General features: G+C 36.3%; 1 protein-coding gene across 5 annotated transcripts in view; it reads left to right on the forward strand.

Annotated features, from left to right (window-relative positions):
• Nucleotides 1-17,556, forward strand: part of CNST (consortin, connexin sorting protein) — a 125,299-nt gene that overhangs the window by 51,435 nt on the left and 56,308 nt on the right. For all 5 annotated transcript variants that reach the window (XM_033430337.2, XM_049713540.1, XM_012533602.3 and 2 more), the window contains one exon: nucleotides 15,698-15,903. In XM_033430337.2, coding sequence (XP_033286228.1) covers nucleotides 15,698-15,903 — 206 coding nt within the window. The remainder of the gene's footprint in view (nucleotides 1-15,697; nucleotides 15,904-17,556) is intronic.

Consider the following 17,556-nt stretch of genomic DNA (forward strand, 5'->3'; position numbering starts at 1 on the left):
TCTACATTTTATGCAAAGTTAGTCACAGTGGTTAAAAAAATACAATGTGTGTGGGGGAGGGCAGCTAGAAGATACTTGTATTAGACAGATACCCTTACCTTCAATTTTCTTAAATAATTGACAGCCTTGTTTACAGTGATATTTTACATTTCAATTTATTTATTTATTTATTTAAATTGTACGTGTTTAAGGTGTGCAACATGATGGTTTGATATACATAGTGAAATGATTACTACAGTCAAGTTAGTTAACATATCTCCTCACATAGTTACCATTTATTGTGTGATGACTGCAACTGAAATCTTCTCTCAGTATATTTTCAGTGTACAATACAGTATTATTAAGTATAGTCATCATGCCTGTACATTAGATTTCTAGATTTATGCATCCTACAACTCTGTACCTTTTGATCAACATCTCCCCGTCTGCCCCCACCAGTCCCTGGGAACCATCATTATACTACTTTGCTTCTGAGTTTCATTTAAAAAAAAAATATTTTTTTTTTTAGATTGCACATGTAAGGTGAAATCATGCAGTGTTTGTCTTTCTCTGTCTAGCTTATTTCACTTAGCATAATGTCCTCCAAGTTCATCCAAGTTGTCACAACAGGCAGGATTTTCTTCTTTCTCATGGCTGAGTAATATTCCATTTTATATGTGTACCACCTCTTCTTCGGCTGTTTATCCATTGATAGACACTTGTATTATTTCCATATCTGGGCTATTATAAGTAATGCTGTAATGAACCTGGGGGAGCAGATATCTCTTTGACTCTTGATTTCATTTCCTTTGGGTATATACCCAGAAGTAGGTTAGCTGGATAATATGGTAGTTGTAGTCTTACGTTTTTGAGGAATGTTTGTCCTGTTTTCCACAATAGTTGTACCAATTTGCATTTCCACCAACAGGGTACAATCAGATTGTTTTCTTGCTATTCATTTGTTTGAATTCCTTATATATTTTGGATGTTAGCCCCTTTTCAGATGGGATGGTTTGCAAATATTTTCTCCTATTTCATAGGTTGTCTCTTCACTTTGTTGATTGTTTCCTTTACTGTGCAGAAGCTTTTTAGTTTGATGAAATCCCATCTTCTACTTTTGCTTTTGTTGTCTGTGCTTTTGGTGTCATGTCTGAAACATTATTGCCTAGACCAATGTCAAGAAGATTTTCCCCTATGTTTTGTTCTAATTGTATGGTTTCAGGTCTTACATTTAAATCTTCAGTTCATACTGAGTTGATTTTTTTTTTAATTTTTGTATATGTAGTGAGATAAGCGTCCAATTTCATTCTTCCACATGTGGAAAACCAGTTTTCTCGGTACCAGTTATTGAAGAAACTATCCTTTCTCCAATTATTTGTTTCTTGCATCTTTGATCAAGTTCATAATTGTGTGGATTTATTTCTGAGCTCTCTGTTGTGTTCCATTGGTCTGTATGTCTGTTATTATTGCCAACCATCTTATTTTGAATACTAAAACTTTGTAGTATTTTTTGAAATCAGGTACTGTGATGCCTCTAACTTTGTTCTTTTTACTCAAGACTGCTGTGGCTATATGTGATCTTTTGTGGTTCCATATACATTTTAGGACTTTTTTCTATTTCTTTGAAAACTGCCATTGAAATTTTGATAGGGATTCCATTGAATCTGTAGATTGCTGAGTATTATAGATATTTTAAAATTCTTCCAACCCATGAACATAGTATATCTTTCTATTTATTTGTGTCTTCTTAGTTCCTTTCATAAATATTTATTGTTTTCAGTGTACAGAGCTTTCCCCTACTTGGTTAAATTTATTCCTAAGTACTTGATCATTTTAAAGCTATTGTAAATAGGATTTTTTTCTTTATTTCTTTTCCAGATGGCTCATTGTTAGTGTATAGCAACACAACTGATTTTTGTATGTTGATTGTATATTCTGCAACTTTACTGAAATCATTTATTAGCTCTAACAGTTTTTTAGTGGCACCTTGAGGGTTTTCTATTTTATAAGATCATATCATCTGCAAACAGAGACAGTTTTACTTCTTCCTTTTTGAGTTTGATGCCTTATATTTCTTTTTCTTGCCTAATTGCTCTGGCTAGGACTTCCAGTACTGTGTTGAATAGAAGTGGTGAGAGTGGGCACCTTTGCCTTGTTCATGACCTTAGAGGAAACTATTTTAATCTTTCACTGTTGAGTATGATGTTATCTGTGGGTTTGTCATATATGGCTTTTATCATGTTGAGGTTTCCGTCTGTAACTTCTATGTCAAGAGTTTTATCAGGAAAGGATATTGAATTTTGTTAAGTAACTTTTCTCACATCTACTGAGATGATCATATGATATTTATCCTTCATTCAGTTAATGTGCTGTATCACATTGATTGATTTCTGTATGTTGAACCATCCTTGCATTCCAGAAATAAACCCTGCTTGATCATGGTGTCCAGTCCCTTAAATGTGCTGTTGAATTCAATTTCCTAGTATTTTGTTGAGAGTTTTTACATCTTTATTCATCAGAGATATTGGTCTATAGTTCACTTTTCTTGTAGTATCTTTATTTGGCTTTAGTATTGGGGGAAATGCTGGCTTTGTAAAAATGGGATTGGGACTGTTCCCTCTTCTTTGATTTTTGGAAGAATTTGAGAAGGATTGACATTAATTTTTCATTAAATATTTGGTAGAATTCACCAGTGAAACTATATGGGCTTGGGCTTTTCTTTTTTGGGAGGTTTTTGATTACTGATTCAACCTGCTTACTCATTACTGGTCTGTTCATATTTTCTATTCATGATTCATTCTTGGTACGGTGTATGTTTCTAGGAACTTATCCATTTCTTCTTGGTCATCCAATTTGTTGACATAAATTGTTCATAATAGTCTCTTATGATCCTTTTTATTTCTGTGGTATTAGTTGTAATGTCTTCTTTTTCATTTCTGATTTTATTTATTTGAGACTCCTCTCTTTTTTTCTTATTGTAGCTAAAGATTTGTCAATTTTGTTTATCTTTTCAAAAACCAACTCATTGTTTCATTGGTCTTTTCTATTGTTTTTCTAGTCTCTATTTCATTTGTTTCTATTCTAATCTTTATTGTTTCTTTCCTTTCGCTAACTTTGGGCTTAGTTTGTTCTTTTTCTAGTTCCTTGAGGTATAAGGTTAGTTTAAACGTTTATTTGAGATCTTACTTTTTTTGTAATGTGGGCATTGATTACTATATAGTTTCTTCTTATCGCGGCTTTTTCTGCATCACATAAGTTCGATAAGTTGTGCTTTCATTTTCATTTTTCTCAAGATACTTTTTACTTCCCTTTTGATTTCTTTTTTGATCCATTGGTTGTTCTGGAGTGTGTTGTTTAATTTTCACTTACTTACGAATTTCCCAAATTTCCTCCTGCTATTGATTTCTAGTTTTATAACATGGTGGTCAGAAAATACACTGGATATGATTTCAGACTTTTAAAATTTGTTAAGACTTGTTTTGTGGCCTAACATATGATCTATCCCGGAGAATAACTTGATAAGATCCTGTACTCTATTGCTGTTAGATACAATGTTTTATATAGTTCTGTTAGGACCTTTTGATCTATAGTGTTGTTCAAGTCCACTTTTCATTATCAGTCTGTATGATCTATTCATAGCTGAAAGTGGGGTATTGAAGTCCTCTATTATTATTATATTGCTGTCTATTTCTCTCTTCAGGTTAGTTAATATGTGCTTATATATATTTATATATGTGCTTGGTTACATATCTCTTTACAATTATTATATCCTCTTGATAAATTGACCCCTTTATGTGACCTTTGTCTCTTTTGACAGTTTTTGACTTAATTTTGTCTGATATAAGTACAGCAACTCCTCCTCTCTTTGTTTATCATTTGCATATAATACGTTTTTCATCCCTCACTTTCAGCCTATGTGTGCCTTAAAGCTAAAATGAGTCTCTTGAAACAATTGTTGGATCTTGTTTTTTAAATCACTCAGGCACCCTATGTTTTTTGATTACAGAGTTTAATCCAGTTACACTTGAAGTAATTATCAGTAGATGAGGATTTACTATTGCCATTTTATAAATTGTTTTCTGGCTGTTTTGTAGTTCCTCTCTTCCTTTCTTTCTGTCTTCATTATTTGATAATTTTTATAGTGGTATGCTTTGATATCTTTATCTTTTGTGTGTCTACTGGAGGATTTTTTTTTTTGGTTACCAAGAGGCTTATATAAAACATATATATATATATGTCTGTATATATATATATATATATATATACACACACACACACACACACACATATATATATATAATTGTATTTTTAGCTGATGACAGTTTAATTTTTACCATAATCAAAAAGTACAGTTTAGGGAATTCCCTGGAGGTCCAGTGCTTAGGACTCTGCACTTTCACTGCTGAGGCGGTTCAATCCCTGGTCAGGGAACTAAGATCCCACAAGCTGCAGAGCATGGCAAAAAAAAAAAGTAGTTTAACTTCTCCTCCCCTGACATTTTATGTTATTGATGTCACAGTTTACATTTTAAATATATGGTTTATCCATTAACACTTTATTGTGGCTATAGTTACTCATAATACTTCTGTCTTTTAACTTTTATACCAGAGTTAAAAGTGTTTACGTCAATCACGTGATACATTACATTAACAAAATGAAGAATAAAAATCATATGATCATCTCAATAGATGCAGAAAAAGCTTTTGACAAAATCCAACACCAATTAATGGTAAAAACTCTCCACAAATTGGGTACAGAGGGAATATACCTCAGCATAATAAAGGCCATACATGACAAGCCCACAGCTACTGTTATACTCGACTGTGAAAAGCTGAAAGCAGTCTCTCTGAGATCAAGAACAAGACAAGGATGCCCACCTTTGTCACTTTTATTCAACATAGTATTCGAAGTCTTCCATCAGACGAGAAAAAGAAAAGGAATCCAAATGGGAAAGGAAGAAATAAAACTGTCACTGTTTGCAGATGACATGATAACTAAGCATAGAAAATCATAATGATGCCACCAAAAAACTATTAGAACTCATCAATGAATTTGGCAAAGTTGCAGGATAAAAAATTAGTACACAAAATCTGTTGTGTTTCTATATACTAACAACAAACTATCAGAAAGTGAAATTAAGAAAACAACCCCATTTACAATTGTATCAAAAAGAATACAATAAGTAAATCTAACTAAGGAGGTAAAAGACCTGCACTAAGAAAGCTACAACACTGGTGAAAAAAACTACAGATAACACAGATTGAAAGATGTACCATGCTCATGGATTGGAAGAATATTGTTAAAATGACTGTAGTACCCAAAGCAATCTACAGATTCAGTGCAATCCCTATCAAAATACCAATGGCATTTTTCATAGAAATACAGCAAGTAAATCTAAAATTTGTATGGAAGCACAAAAGACTGAATAGCCAAAACAATCTTATGAAAGAAGAAACAAGCTGGAGGTATCATGCTCACTCATTTCAAGCTGTTCTACAAATCTACAGTAATCAAAACAATATGCTACTGGCACAAAAATAGACGCATATACCACTGGAACAGAATAGAGAGCCCAGAAATGAGCCCACACTTATATGGACAATTAAAGACAAAGGAGGCAAGAATATACAATGGGGAAAATTTAACCTCTTAAATAAATAGGGTTTGGAAAACGGGACAGCTACATGAAAGAATCAAACTGAGCCACTTCCTCACACCACAAAAATAAACTCAAAATGGATTAAAGACCTAAATGAAAGACCTGAAACCATAAAACTAGAAGAAAACATAGGCAGTACACTCTTTGTCATTGGTCTTAGCAATAGTTCTTTGGATATGTTTCTGCAGGGAAGGGAAACAAAAGCAAAAATAAGTAATTCAAACTAAAAAGCTTTTGCACAGTGAAGGAAACTATCAACAAAACAAAAAGGCTGACTACTGAATGGGAGAAAATATTTCCAAATTATATATTTGAGAAGGGGTTAATATCCAAAATATACAAAGAACTCATACAACGTGATTTCAAAAAACCAGACAACGCAGTTAAAAAATGGGCAGAGGACCTGAGTAGACATTTTTCCAAAGAAGATGTACAGATGGCCAACAGTCACATAAAAAGATGCTCAAGACTGAGCTCTGCCCACCAGAGCAACACCCAGCTCTACCCACTACCAGTCCCTCCCATCAGGAAACTTTCACAAGCCTCTTAGTTAGCCTAATCCACAGGAGGGCAGACAGCAGAAGCAAAAAGAACTACAATCCTGCAGCTTGTGGAACAAAAACCACATTCACAGAAAGATAGACAACATGAAAAGGCAGAGGGCTATGTACCAGATGAAGGAACAAGATAAAACCCCAGAAAAACAACTAAATTAAGCAACCTTCCAGAAAAAGAATTCAGAATAATGATAGTGAAGATGATCCAGGACCTCAGAAAAACAATGGAGGCAGAGATCGAGAAGATGCAGGAAATGTTTAACAAAGACCTAGAAGAATTAAAGAACAAACAAATAGAGATGAACAATACAATAACTGAAATGAAAACTACACTAGAAGGAATCAAGAGCAGCATAATTGAGGCAGCAGAACAGATAAGTGACCTGAAAGACAGAATGGTGGAATTCACTGCCACGGAACAGAATAAAGAAGAAAGAATGAAAAGAAATGAAGACAACCGGAGGGACCTCTGAGACAACATGAAACGCAACAACATTCGCATTATAGGGGTCCCAGAAGGAGAAGAGAGAAAGGACCCAAGAAACTATTTGAAGAGATTATAGTCGAAAATTTCCCTAAGATGGGAAAGGAAATAGCCACCCAAGTCCAGGAAGCACAGCGAGTCCCATACAGGATAAACCCAAGGAGAAACAGGCCAAGACACATAGCAATCAAATTGACAAAAATTAAAGACAGAAAAATCGTTGAAAGCAACAAGAGAAAAATGACAAATAACATACAAGGGAACACCCATAAGATTAACGGCAGATTTCTCAGCAAAAACTCTACAGGCCAGAGGGGAGTGGCATGCTATATTTAAAGTGATGAAAGGGAAAAACCTACAACCAAGATTACTCTCCCTGACAAGGATCCTATTCAGATTCGATGGAGAAATCAAAAGCTTTACAGACAAGCAAAAGCTAAGAGAATTCAGCACCACGAAACCAGCTCTACAACAAATGCTAAAGGAACTTCTCTAAGTGAGAAACACAACAGAAGAAAAGGACCTACAAAAACAAACCCATAACAATTAAGAAAATGGTAATAGAAACATACATATCGATAATTACCTTAAATGTGAATGGATTAAATGCTCCAACCAAAAGACACAGGCTTGCTGAATGGATACAAAAACAAGACCCATATATATGCTGTCTACAAGAGACCCACTTCAGACCTAAAGACACATACAGACTGAAAGTGAGGGGATGGAAAAAGATATTCCATGCAAATGGAAATCAAAAGAAAGCTGGAGTAGCAATACTCATGTCAGATAAAATAGACTTTAAAATAAAGAATGTTACAAGAGACAAGGAAGGACACTACATAATGATCTAGGGACCAATCCGAGAAGAAGATATGACCATTATTAATATATATGCAACCAACATAGGAGCACCTCAATACATAAGGCAACTGCTAACAGCTATAAAAGAGGAAATCAACAGTAAGACAATAATAGCGGGGGACTTTAATACCTCACTTACACCAATAGACAGATCATCCAAAATGAAAATAAATAAGGAAACAGAAGCTTTAAATGACACAATAGACCAGATAGATTTAATTGATATTTATAGGACATTCCATCCAAAAACAGCAGATTACACTTTCTTCTCAAGTGCTCACAGAACATTCTCCAGGATGCGTCACGTCTTGGGTCACAAATCAAGCCTCAGTAAATTTAAGAAAATTGAAATCATCTCAAGCATCTTTTCCTGCCACAAAGTTGTGAGATTAGAAATCAGTTACAGGAAAAAAAAAAGTTTAAAAAACAAACACATGGAGGCTAAACAGTACGTTACTAAATAACCAAGAGATCACTGGAGAAATCAAAGAGTAAATCAAAAAATACCTAGAGACAAATGACAACGAAAACACGATGATGCAAAACCTATGGGATGAAGCCAAAACAGGTCTAAGAGGGAAGTTTATAGCAGTACAAGCCTACCTCAAGAAACAAGAAAACTCTCGAACTATCTAACCTTAAAGCTAAAGGAACTAGAGAAAGAAGAACAAACAAAACCCAAAGGTAGTAGAAGGAAAGAAATCATAAAGATCAGAGCAGAAATAAATAAAATAGAAACAAAACAATAGCAAAGATCAATAAACTAAAAGCTGGTTCTTTGAGAAATTGATAAACCATTAGCCAGACTCATGAAGAAAAAGAGGGACAGGACTCAAATCAATAAAATTAGAAATGAAAAAGAAGTTACAACAGACACCGCAGGAATACAAAGCATCCTAAGAGACTACTACAAGCAACTCTATGCCAATAAAATGGACAACCTGGAAGAAATGGACAAATTCTTAGAAAGGTATAACCTTCCAAGGCTGAGCCTGGAAGAAATAGAAAATATGAACAGACCAATACAAGTAATGAAATTGAAACTGTGATTAAAAATCTTCCAAAAAACAAAAGTCCAGGACCAGATGGCTTCACAGGTGAATTCTGTCAAACATTTAGAGAAGAGCTAACACCCATACTTCTCAAACTCTTCCAAAAAATTGCAGAGGAAGGAGCACTGTGAAACTCATTCAATGAGGCCACCATCACCCTTATAGCAAAACCAGACAAAGATACTACAGAAAAAGAAAATTACAGACCAATATCACTGATGAATATAGATGCAAAAATTCTCAACAAAATACTAGCAATCAGAATCCAACAGCACATTAAAAGGATCATACACCATGATCAAGTGAGATTTCTCCCAGGATGCAAGGATTCTTCAGTATATGCAAATCAATCAATGTGATACACAATATTAACAAATTGAATAATAAAAACCATTTGATCATCTCAATAGATGCAGAAAAAGCTTTTGACAAAATTCAACACCCATTTATGATAAAAACTCTCCAGAAAGTGGGCATGGAGGGATCCTACCTCAACGTAATAAAGGCCATATACGACAACCCCACAGCCAACATCATTCTCAGTGGTGAAAAACTGAAAGCATTTCCTCTAAGATCAGGAACAAAACAAGGATGTCCTCTCTCACCACTATTATTCAACATAGTTTTGGAAGTCCTAGCCACAGCAATCAGAGAAGAAAAAGAAATAAAAGGAATACAAATTGGAAAAGAAAAAGTAAAACTCACTGTTTGCAGATGACATGATACTATACATAGAGAATCCTAAAGATGCTACCAGAAAACTACTAGAGCTAATCAATGAATTTGGTAAAGTAACAGGATACAAAATTAATGCACAGAACTCTCTGGCATTCCTATACACTAATGATGAAAAATCTGAAAGTGAAATTAAGGAAACACTCCCATTTACCATTGACACAAAAAGAATAAAGTACCTAGGAATAAACCTACCTAGGGAGACAAAAGACCTGTATGCAGAAAATTACAAGACACTGGTGAAAGAAATTAAAGATGATACAAACAGATGGAGAGATATACCACGTTCTTGGATTGGAAGAATCAATATTGCAAGAATGACTGTACGACACAAAGTAATCTACAGATTCAATGCAATCCCTATCAAATTTCCAATGGCATTTTTTACAGAACTAGAACAAAAAATCTGAAAATTGTATGGAGACACAAAAAACCCCGAATAGCCAATGCAGTCTTCAGGGAAGAAAACAGAGCTGGAGGAATCAGGCTCCCTGACTTCAGACTATACTACAATGCTACAGTCATCGAGACAATATGGTACTGGCACAGAAACAGAAATATAGATCAATGGAACAGGATAGAAAGCCCAGAGATAAACCCATGCACCTGTGGTCACCTAATCGATGACAAAGGATGCAAGGATATACAATGGAGAAAAGACAGTTTCTTCAATAAGTGTTGCTGGGAAAACTGGACAGCTACATGTAAAAGAATGAAATTAGAACGCTCCCTAACACCATACACAAAAATAAACTCAAAATGGATTCGAGACCTAAATGTAAGACTGGACACTATAAAACTCTTGGAGGAAAACAAGAAGAACACTCTTTGACATAAGTCACAGCAAGATCTGTTTTGATCCACCTCCTAGAGTAATGGAAATAAAAGCAAAAATAAACAAATGGGACCTAATGAAACTTAAAACCTTTTGCAAAGCAATCTACAAACAAGATGAAAAGACAACCCTCACTATGGGAGAAAATATTTGCAAGCGAATCAACAGACAAAGGGTTAATCTCCAAAATATATAAACAGCTCATACAGCTCAATATTAAAAAAAGAAACAAACCAATCTAAAAATGGGCAGAAGACCTAAATAGACATTTCTCCAAATTAGACATACAGATGGCCAAGAAGCACATGAAAAGCTGCTCAACATCACTAATTATTAGAGAAATGCAAATCAAAACTACAATGAGGGGCTTCCCTGGTGGCGCAGTGGTTGAGAATCTGCCTGCTAATGCAGGGGACACGCGCGTTCGAGCCCTGGTCTGGGAAGATCCCACATGCCGCAGAGCGGCTGGACCCGTGAGCCACAACTACTGAGCCTGCGCGTCTGGAGCCTGTGCTCCGCAACAAGAGGGGCCGTGATAGTGAGAGGCCCATGCACCGCGATGAAGAGTGGACCCCCCACTTGCCACAACTAGAGAAAGCCCTAGCACAGAAATGAAGACCCAACACAGCCAAAAATAAATAAATAAACAAAAACAAACAAACAAAAAAAGCCAAGCATTTTAAAAAAAAGTTACAATGAGGTATCATCACCTCACACCAGTTAGAATGGGCATCATCAGAAAATCTACAAACAGCAAATGCTGGAGAGGGTGTGGAGAAAAGGGGACCCTCTTGCACTGTTAGTAAGAATGTAAATTGATACAGCCACTATGGAGAACAGTATGGAGGTTCTTTAAAAAACTAAAAATAGAATTACCATATGACCCAGCAGTCCTACTACTGGGCATATACCCAGAGGAAACCATAATTCCAAAAGACACATGTGGGCTTCCCTGGTGGTACAGTGGTTGAGAGTCTGCCTGCCAATGCAGGAGACACAAGTTCGTGCCCTGGTCTGGGAAGATCCCACATGCCGCGGAGCGGCTAGGCCCGTGAGCCATGGCCGCTGAGCCTGCGCATCCGGAGCCTGTGCTCCGCGACAGGAGAGGCCACAACAGTGAGGCCCGCGTACTGCAAAAAATAAAAAACAAAAAACAAAAAACACATGCACCTGAATGTTCATTGCAGCACTATTTTCAGTAGCCAGATCATGGAAGCAAGCTAAATGCCCATCTACAGATGAATGGGTAAAGAAGATGTTATATATATATATATATATATATACACAATGGAATATTACTCAACCATCAAATGGAGTGAAATTGGGTCATTTGTAGAGACGTGGATGTATCTAGAGACTGTCATACAGAGTGAAGTAAGTCAGAAGGAGAAAAACAAGTATATTAACGCATATATGTGGAACCTAGAAAAATGGTACAGATGAACCGGTTTGCAGAGCAGAAATAAAGACACAGATGTAGAGAGCAAATGTATGGACACCAAGGGCGGAAAGTAGTGGTGGGGTGGTGGTGTTGGGATGAACTGGGAGATTGGGATTGACATGTATACACTAATATGTATAAAATGGATAATAAGAACCTGCTGTATAAAAAAATAAATAAAATTCAAAAAAAACAAACAAACAACTAAAATGAAAGTCCTCCTCCCTGATCAGAATCTTGATTCCTCAGTTCCCTTCTCTATAGGGGAATTTCTTGGGTATCTTTCCAGAAATATTTTAAAGTTCTGGCACCGAGCACTAGCTCAGATCTTAGGGTATGATCTCCTTGCATTCTTTTTTCTGATACACAAATGAGGAGTATACAGTACTATTCTGCTTTTTTAAAAAAGAAAGAAAGAAAAGATGCTGAACATCACTAATCGTCAGGGAAATGCAAATGAAGACCACAGCGAGATATCACTTCATACCCGTTTGAATGGCTTGTATCAAAAAGACAACAAATAGCAAGTGTTGGTGAGGACATGGAGGAAAGGGAACCCTTCTGCTCTGTTGGTGGGAATGTAAATAGGAGCAGTCACTATGTGAAAATAGTATGGAGATTCCTCAAAAAAGCAAAAGTAGAACTACCATATGATCCAGCAGTTCCACTCCTGGGTATTTATCTGAAGGAAAGGTAAACAGTAATTCAAAATGATACATGCACCCCTGTGTCTATTGCAGCATTATTTATAATAGCCACGATATGGAAGCACGCTAAGTGCCCATCAGTAGATGAATGGATAAAGATGATGTGTTCTATACACACACACACACACACACACACACACACACACACACACACACACACAGATACATGCATATACAGTGGAATATTACTGAGCCATGAAAAAGATTGGCATCTTGCCATTTGTGATAACATGGATGGACCTGGAGAGTGTTATGCTTAGTGAAATAAGTCAGAGAAAGACAAATACTGTATGATTTCAGTTACATGTGGCATCTAAAAAACTAAATAAGTGAACAAACATAACTAAAGAGAAACAGTCATAGAAAGAACAAACAGGTGGTTGACAGAGGGGAATGGGATGGGAGGAGGAGAGAAATAGGTGAGGGAGATTAAGAGGTACAAATTTTCAGTTACAAAATAAATGAGTCACAGGTATGAAATGTACAGTGTGGGGAATATAGTCAATAACTACGTGATATCTTTGTAATGATGACAGATGACAATGAGACATATCATGGTGATCACTTTGAAATGTATAGAAATATTGAATCACTAGGTTGTATACCAGGAACTAACAGTATTGCAGGTCAATTATACTTCATAAACAAACAAACTCATAGAGAAAGATCAGATTTGTGGTTACCAGAGTTGTGGGGTGGTGGGAAGGGGAATTGGGTGAAGGTGGTCAAAAGGTACAAACTTCCAATTACAGGATAAGCAATTACTAGGGATGTAGTGTATAACATGATAAATATAATTAATGTTATGTGTGAAATTATGTTATGTGTTATGTATGTAATGTTATGTGTTATGTTATATGTGAAAGTTGTTAAGAGAGTAAATCCTAAGGGTTCTCATCACAAGAAGAACATTTTTTTCTATTTCTTTAATGTTTTATCTATATGAAATAAACTTATTGTGGGATTCATTTCGTGTTTTATGTAAGTCAAATTGTTAGGCTGTACACCTGAAAGTTATACAGTGCTGTATGTCAATTACATCTCAATAAAACTGGAAGAAAAAAATTTTAATAAGTAAATAAAATAACTTAGAAAATGGATCTAGCAGGAACCGTGACTATTATGCATCTATACTGTCTAAATAACTGAGGTAATCATATGGCGTGTTTTCATTTCCATTATTTAACAGGACCCTTTTTAGACTTCCTTTAGATAATGGAGTCATAAATTCTGTCCTTTATCCTTACTTTGGAAAATCCTGCCCTTCTTTGGCCATATCCTTCAAGGGTTTTATTTAAATTCCCTCTACAGAAAATGAGCATTATAAAATTCAATTTTTCAAAGAGGAAATATGGAGTAATATTTGATAATTATGTGGGAAGAATTTAATGAAAAGAAGTATAGAATTTGAGAGGTTAGCCTTATCACAGTCTATATGAAATTAAATAACTTGGGCACAGTAGTGTGGCTGGAGAAAAAGGAAAGAAAACAGTATTTCTCTTAGTCTCTTTGTAGTTCTCTATACAAAGCTTATGTTCCTACATTGGCACTACTACCATTGTGGTTAGAAAATTAGAAGGCAGAAGAATCATCCATGTTTTCACAAATACTGTTCCTGCAAAATAAAATGGCAGGCCATCTCTAGGCCTCGTACTTCCAGAGTCCAAATGACATAAAATTTATAGAAGAGAATTTTCTAAAATATAAGGAATCACTGTAGGTGATTATCTGTAGAAAGCACAACACTTGGAATTTTAATGCTGAATACGCTACTGAATATAACTGCAATACTATAGTAAGTAAATTAATCCCTGTGCTGTAGGAGTTATGATCTAATAAAGATACGACCCTTCACCAGTCACTGTAATACGATCCTTCACCAGTCACTATAATACACTATAATGCAAAGCCCTGGCGGGCTTTCCATAGACCATATATAGGATTTAGAGGAAAGTAAGCTTACTTCAGGCTCATGTTATAGAGAAATATATGAATTTTTTTAGGGTAGAACTTAACTAGACAGATGGGAGGAAATTTTTTTCTTTTTTAATTTTCTTGGCCACGCTGTGCGGCATGTGGGATCTTAGTTCCCCAACCAGGGATCGAAGCTGAGCCCCTTGCATTGGAAGTGCAGAGTCTCAACCACTGGACAGCTAGGGACGTCCGGGGAGGAAAATTTTTTAACTGTTAGGATTTGTAATTGCTCAGAAAGGTGCAGAGTATTAATGTTAGGGAGATACAGAATTGGCCAGCTTGGCTAGAGCGGTGGATTTATTTAGAAGGCAGTAGAAGACAGGGTTCTGGGCAAACTCCCCAACCTTTTTGGCACCAGGGACCGGTTTCGTGGAAGACAGTTTTTCCAGGGTTGGGGGGGTGGTGTTTCAGGCAGTAACATGAGCGATGGGGAGCGATGGGGAGTGGCAGATGAAGCTTCGCTTGCTTGCCCATCACTCACCTCCTGCTGTGCGGCCCGGTTCCTAACAGGCCGCGGACTGCTATAGGTCTGCAGCTCACGGGTTGGGGACCCCTGCTCTAGAGGGCTGGCAGGAGGCAACTTCAGTCATGGTATGAACACGCTAAATTACTGAGAAAGATCCTTTCCAAGCCGGACTAGCTAAAGGTACGTACAGATGCAGACAGTCTATTCAATTTCAATATGAAAATTAGAACTGATGCTGAGATTTCAGTGAAGGGTGAAGTTATAATGTGTAACATTTAAAGTTTAAAACTTTGGTGTGTCATTTCAGGAGCTGTGGGCCAAGGATTTATTCACTGATTTTTTTCCCCCAAGTTTGTGTTACTTCTTTTTATTAGGAAAAAAGCTTCTGTGGCCATTAGCTCTGGACATCTGAATTCCTTCTGCTCTGCTGGGATCCAGAAGTAGTTCTAAAGTTATCAGACCAAGAGTTTAGAGAGGAAGGCTTAACTTCTTTAGCCTTTCATATGATAAACACATTTACCTTCCCATGTAGTTCTTTCATTTTGCTTAAGACATGACTTCAGATTATAGTTAATTCGTTTTTCCTTTGGGAGAATCAAGTTTTTGGTCAGATTTTAACCTACTTTTCTTTAGATCTTTTTTTATATTCTTAATTATAATTCTTAATTAAGAATATAAATTATATTCTTAATTTATAATATAAATAAAAAAGTTATATAGATCTAATAGAATTGCTTCTATTAACTAATCGCTAATAGAAACAATCAGATGTCAGCACAATCTTAATTTATTGAGGAGAATAACTTGTGGTTTCTGTGGGTTTTTGGGATTTTTATGTGATTAGCTTTATTTGAAAATTTTATGATTAACAGGCATAATTGTTTTAAGGTGTTTACCATGATGGAAATTTATCCTAACATAGGCATTTTATTTACCTCTCAAAGGACTTTCTTCAGGAGATACCACACCCTTTATGCAAGAAAATATATTACATGCAGCCATACATGCTGTTAGTGATGAAGAGTCTGCAGAAGTAAATGCTAATGATCAACTAGAAGCCCCGAAGCTGGTTCTGCAATCTCTGTTCTCACTTATACGGGGTGAAGTTGAGCAGTTGGATTCAAGAGCACTTCCCCTTTGCCTTCATCAGGTATCATGTTAAACACTTCACTTTCAGCCTCACTGAAATTCTGGGACCAATATTTGTAATAATCTAAAATCCTATTCTCTGTAATTGATTCTACCCCCCCTGTCATTGGTGAGTCCAAGAGGAGGTGACCCTGGATCAGTGGCTGGTAGGAAATTTGGCATATCACTGACTCGTGGCCACACATTGGCTTGGATCATCAATCTATAGTTCATACTGTTGCTAACTTCTTTTGCTTAGTGAGTAAGCTGTGTACAAATAAGAGTGAATGTAGTGAGTGCTTAATTAAAGTACCAACAAGGTACCAAAAACTAAGCTAGACGCTAGGGAAACAGATTATGTAACAGAGCATGTCCTTAAGAGAGGCACTGTGGAATAGGAGAAACAGTTTGTAGATAACTAGTTGTAGAAGTCTGTACAAAGCATTAGAGTAGATACGTGTTTAAGGTTCAGCAGAAGCACAAAATGCATGATTAACTTTGTCCTTTGGACATTAGGGGAAAAAAAGGTGATTCTTGAGCTGGGTTTTGCAGGATGTTTAGGCTCTCACTAGATGAACAAAGTGAGCTGGTACAGAAAGAGAGAACAGTCCCTGCAAAGACAGGGATGTTGTTGAAGATTAAGATGTAAAAGAGACAGGAATTAAGACTGGGTAGCTTGTGCCATTAAGGGCTTACTTTTAGAGGCTGAGAGCCTTTTTTTTTTTAATTTATTTTATTTATTTATTTTTGGCTGCGTTGGGTCTTCGTTGCTGTGTGCGGGCTTTCTCTAGTTGTGGTGAGCCGGGGCTACTCTTCATTGCGGTGCATGGGCTTCTCATTGAGGTGGCTTCTCTTTGTTGGGGAGCATGGGCTCTAGGCACACGGGCTTCAGTAGTTGTGTCATGTGGGCTCGGTAGTTGTGGCGCACATGCTTAGTTGCTCTGCAGCATGTGGGATCTTCCTGGACCAGGGTTCAAACCCGTGTTCCCTGCATTGGCAGGCAGATTCTTAACCACTGTGCCACCAGGGAAGCCCGAGGCTGAGAGCTTTTAATTATGCAGGTGCCATAATTTGAATTTTAGAAAAATAACTCTTTTGATGATTGGGAGGGTAAGCTAGAAGATGGAGAGCCTGGAGATTGGGAGATCTATAGGACAGTGATGAGGAAGATACACAAGAGATAATTCCAAAAAGATTAAGATATTTATGAGCTGTGTTTTATTTTCTTTTAAAATGAAAATAATTTGTATATGGGTGTGGAAAAAGCTTCACTTTTTATTTCACTCCTCCTGTTTCATTTAACTTTTGCAGTGAGCAGTGAATAATTTTTAAGAAGTAAAACAGCTTTTGTCCTAAGGCAGGAAAATATATATTCTTACAACTTTATGTTACCTCCTCGGTGGACTTGAAGAATGCCTTTGAGAAAATGTGTACTACTTTTTGACCTCTAATGTGTTACTGACATATATGGTATATGTTTACCATAGTTGAGAACTGTAGTTGAGAACCACCAAAATACTAAGGCAGCTTTCTAATCTTTCAGCCTTCCTTGAATTTGTACAGTGGATTGAGTTTGTAAAGGGTATTTGCATTAACTGTTATTTCATTCTCCAAACAATCTAGAGAGGTAATTATTATCACCATCTTTACAAGTAGGGAGGCTGAGACTCCCTCA

Source organism: Orcinus orca, chromosome 1 (assembly GCF_937001465.1).
Source record: "Orcinus orca chromosome 1, mOrcOrc1.1, whole genome shotgun sequence".
NCBI lineage: Eukaryota > Metazoa > Chordata > Mammalia > Artiodactyla > Delphinidae > Orcinus > Orcinus orca.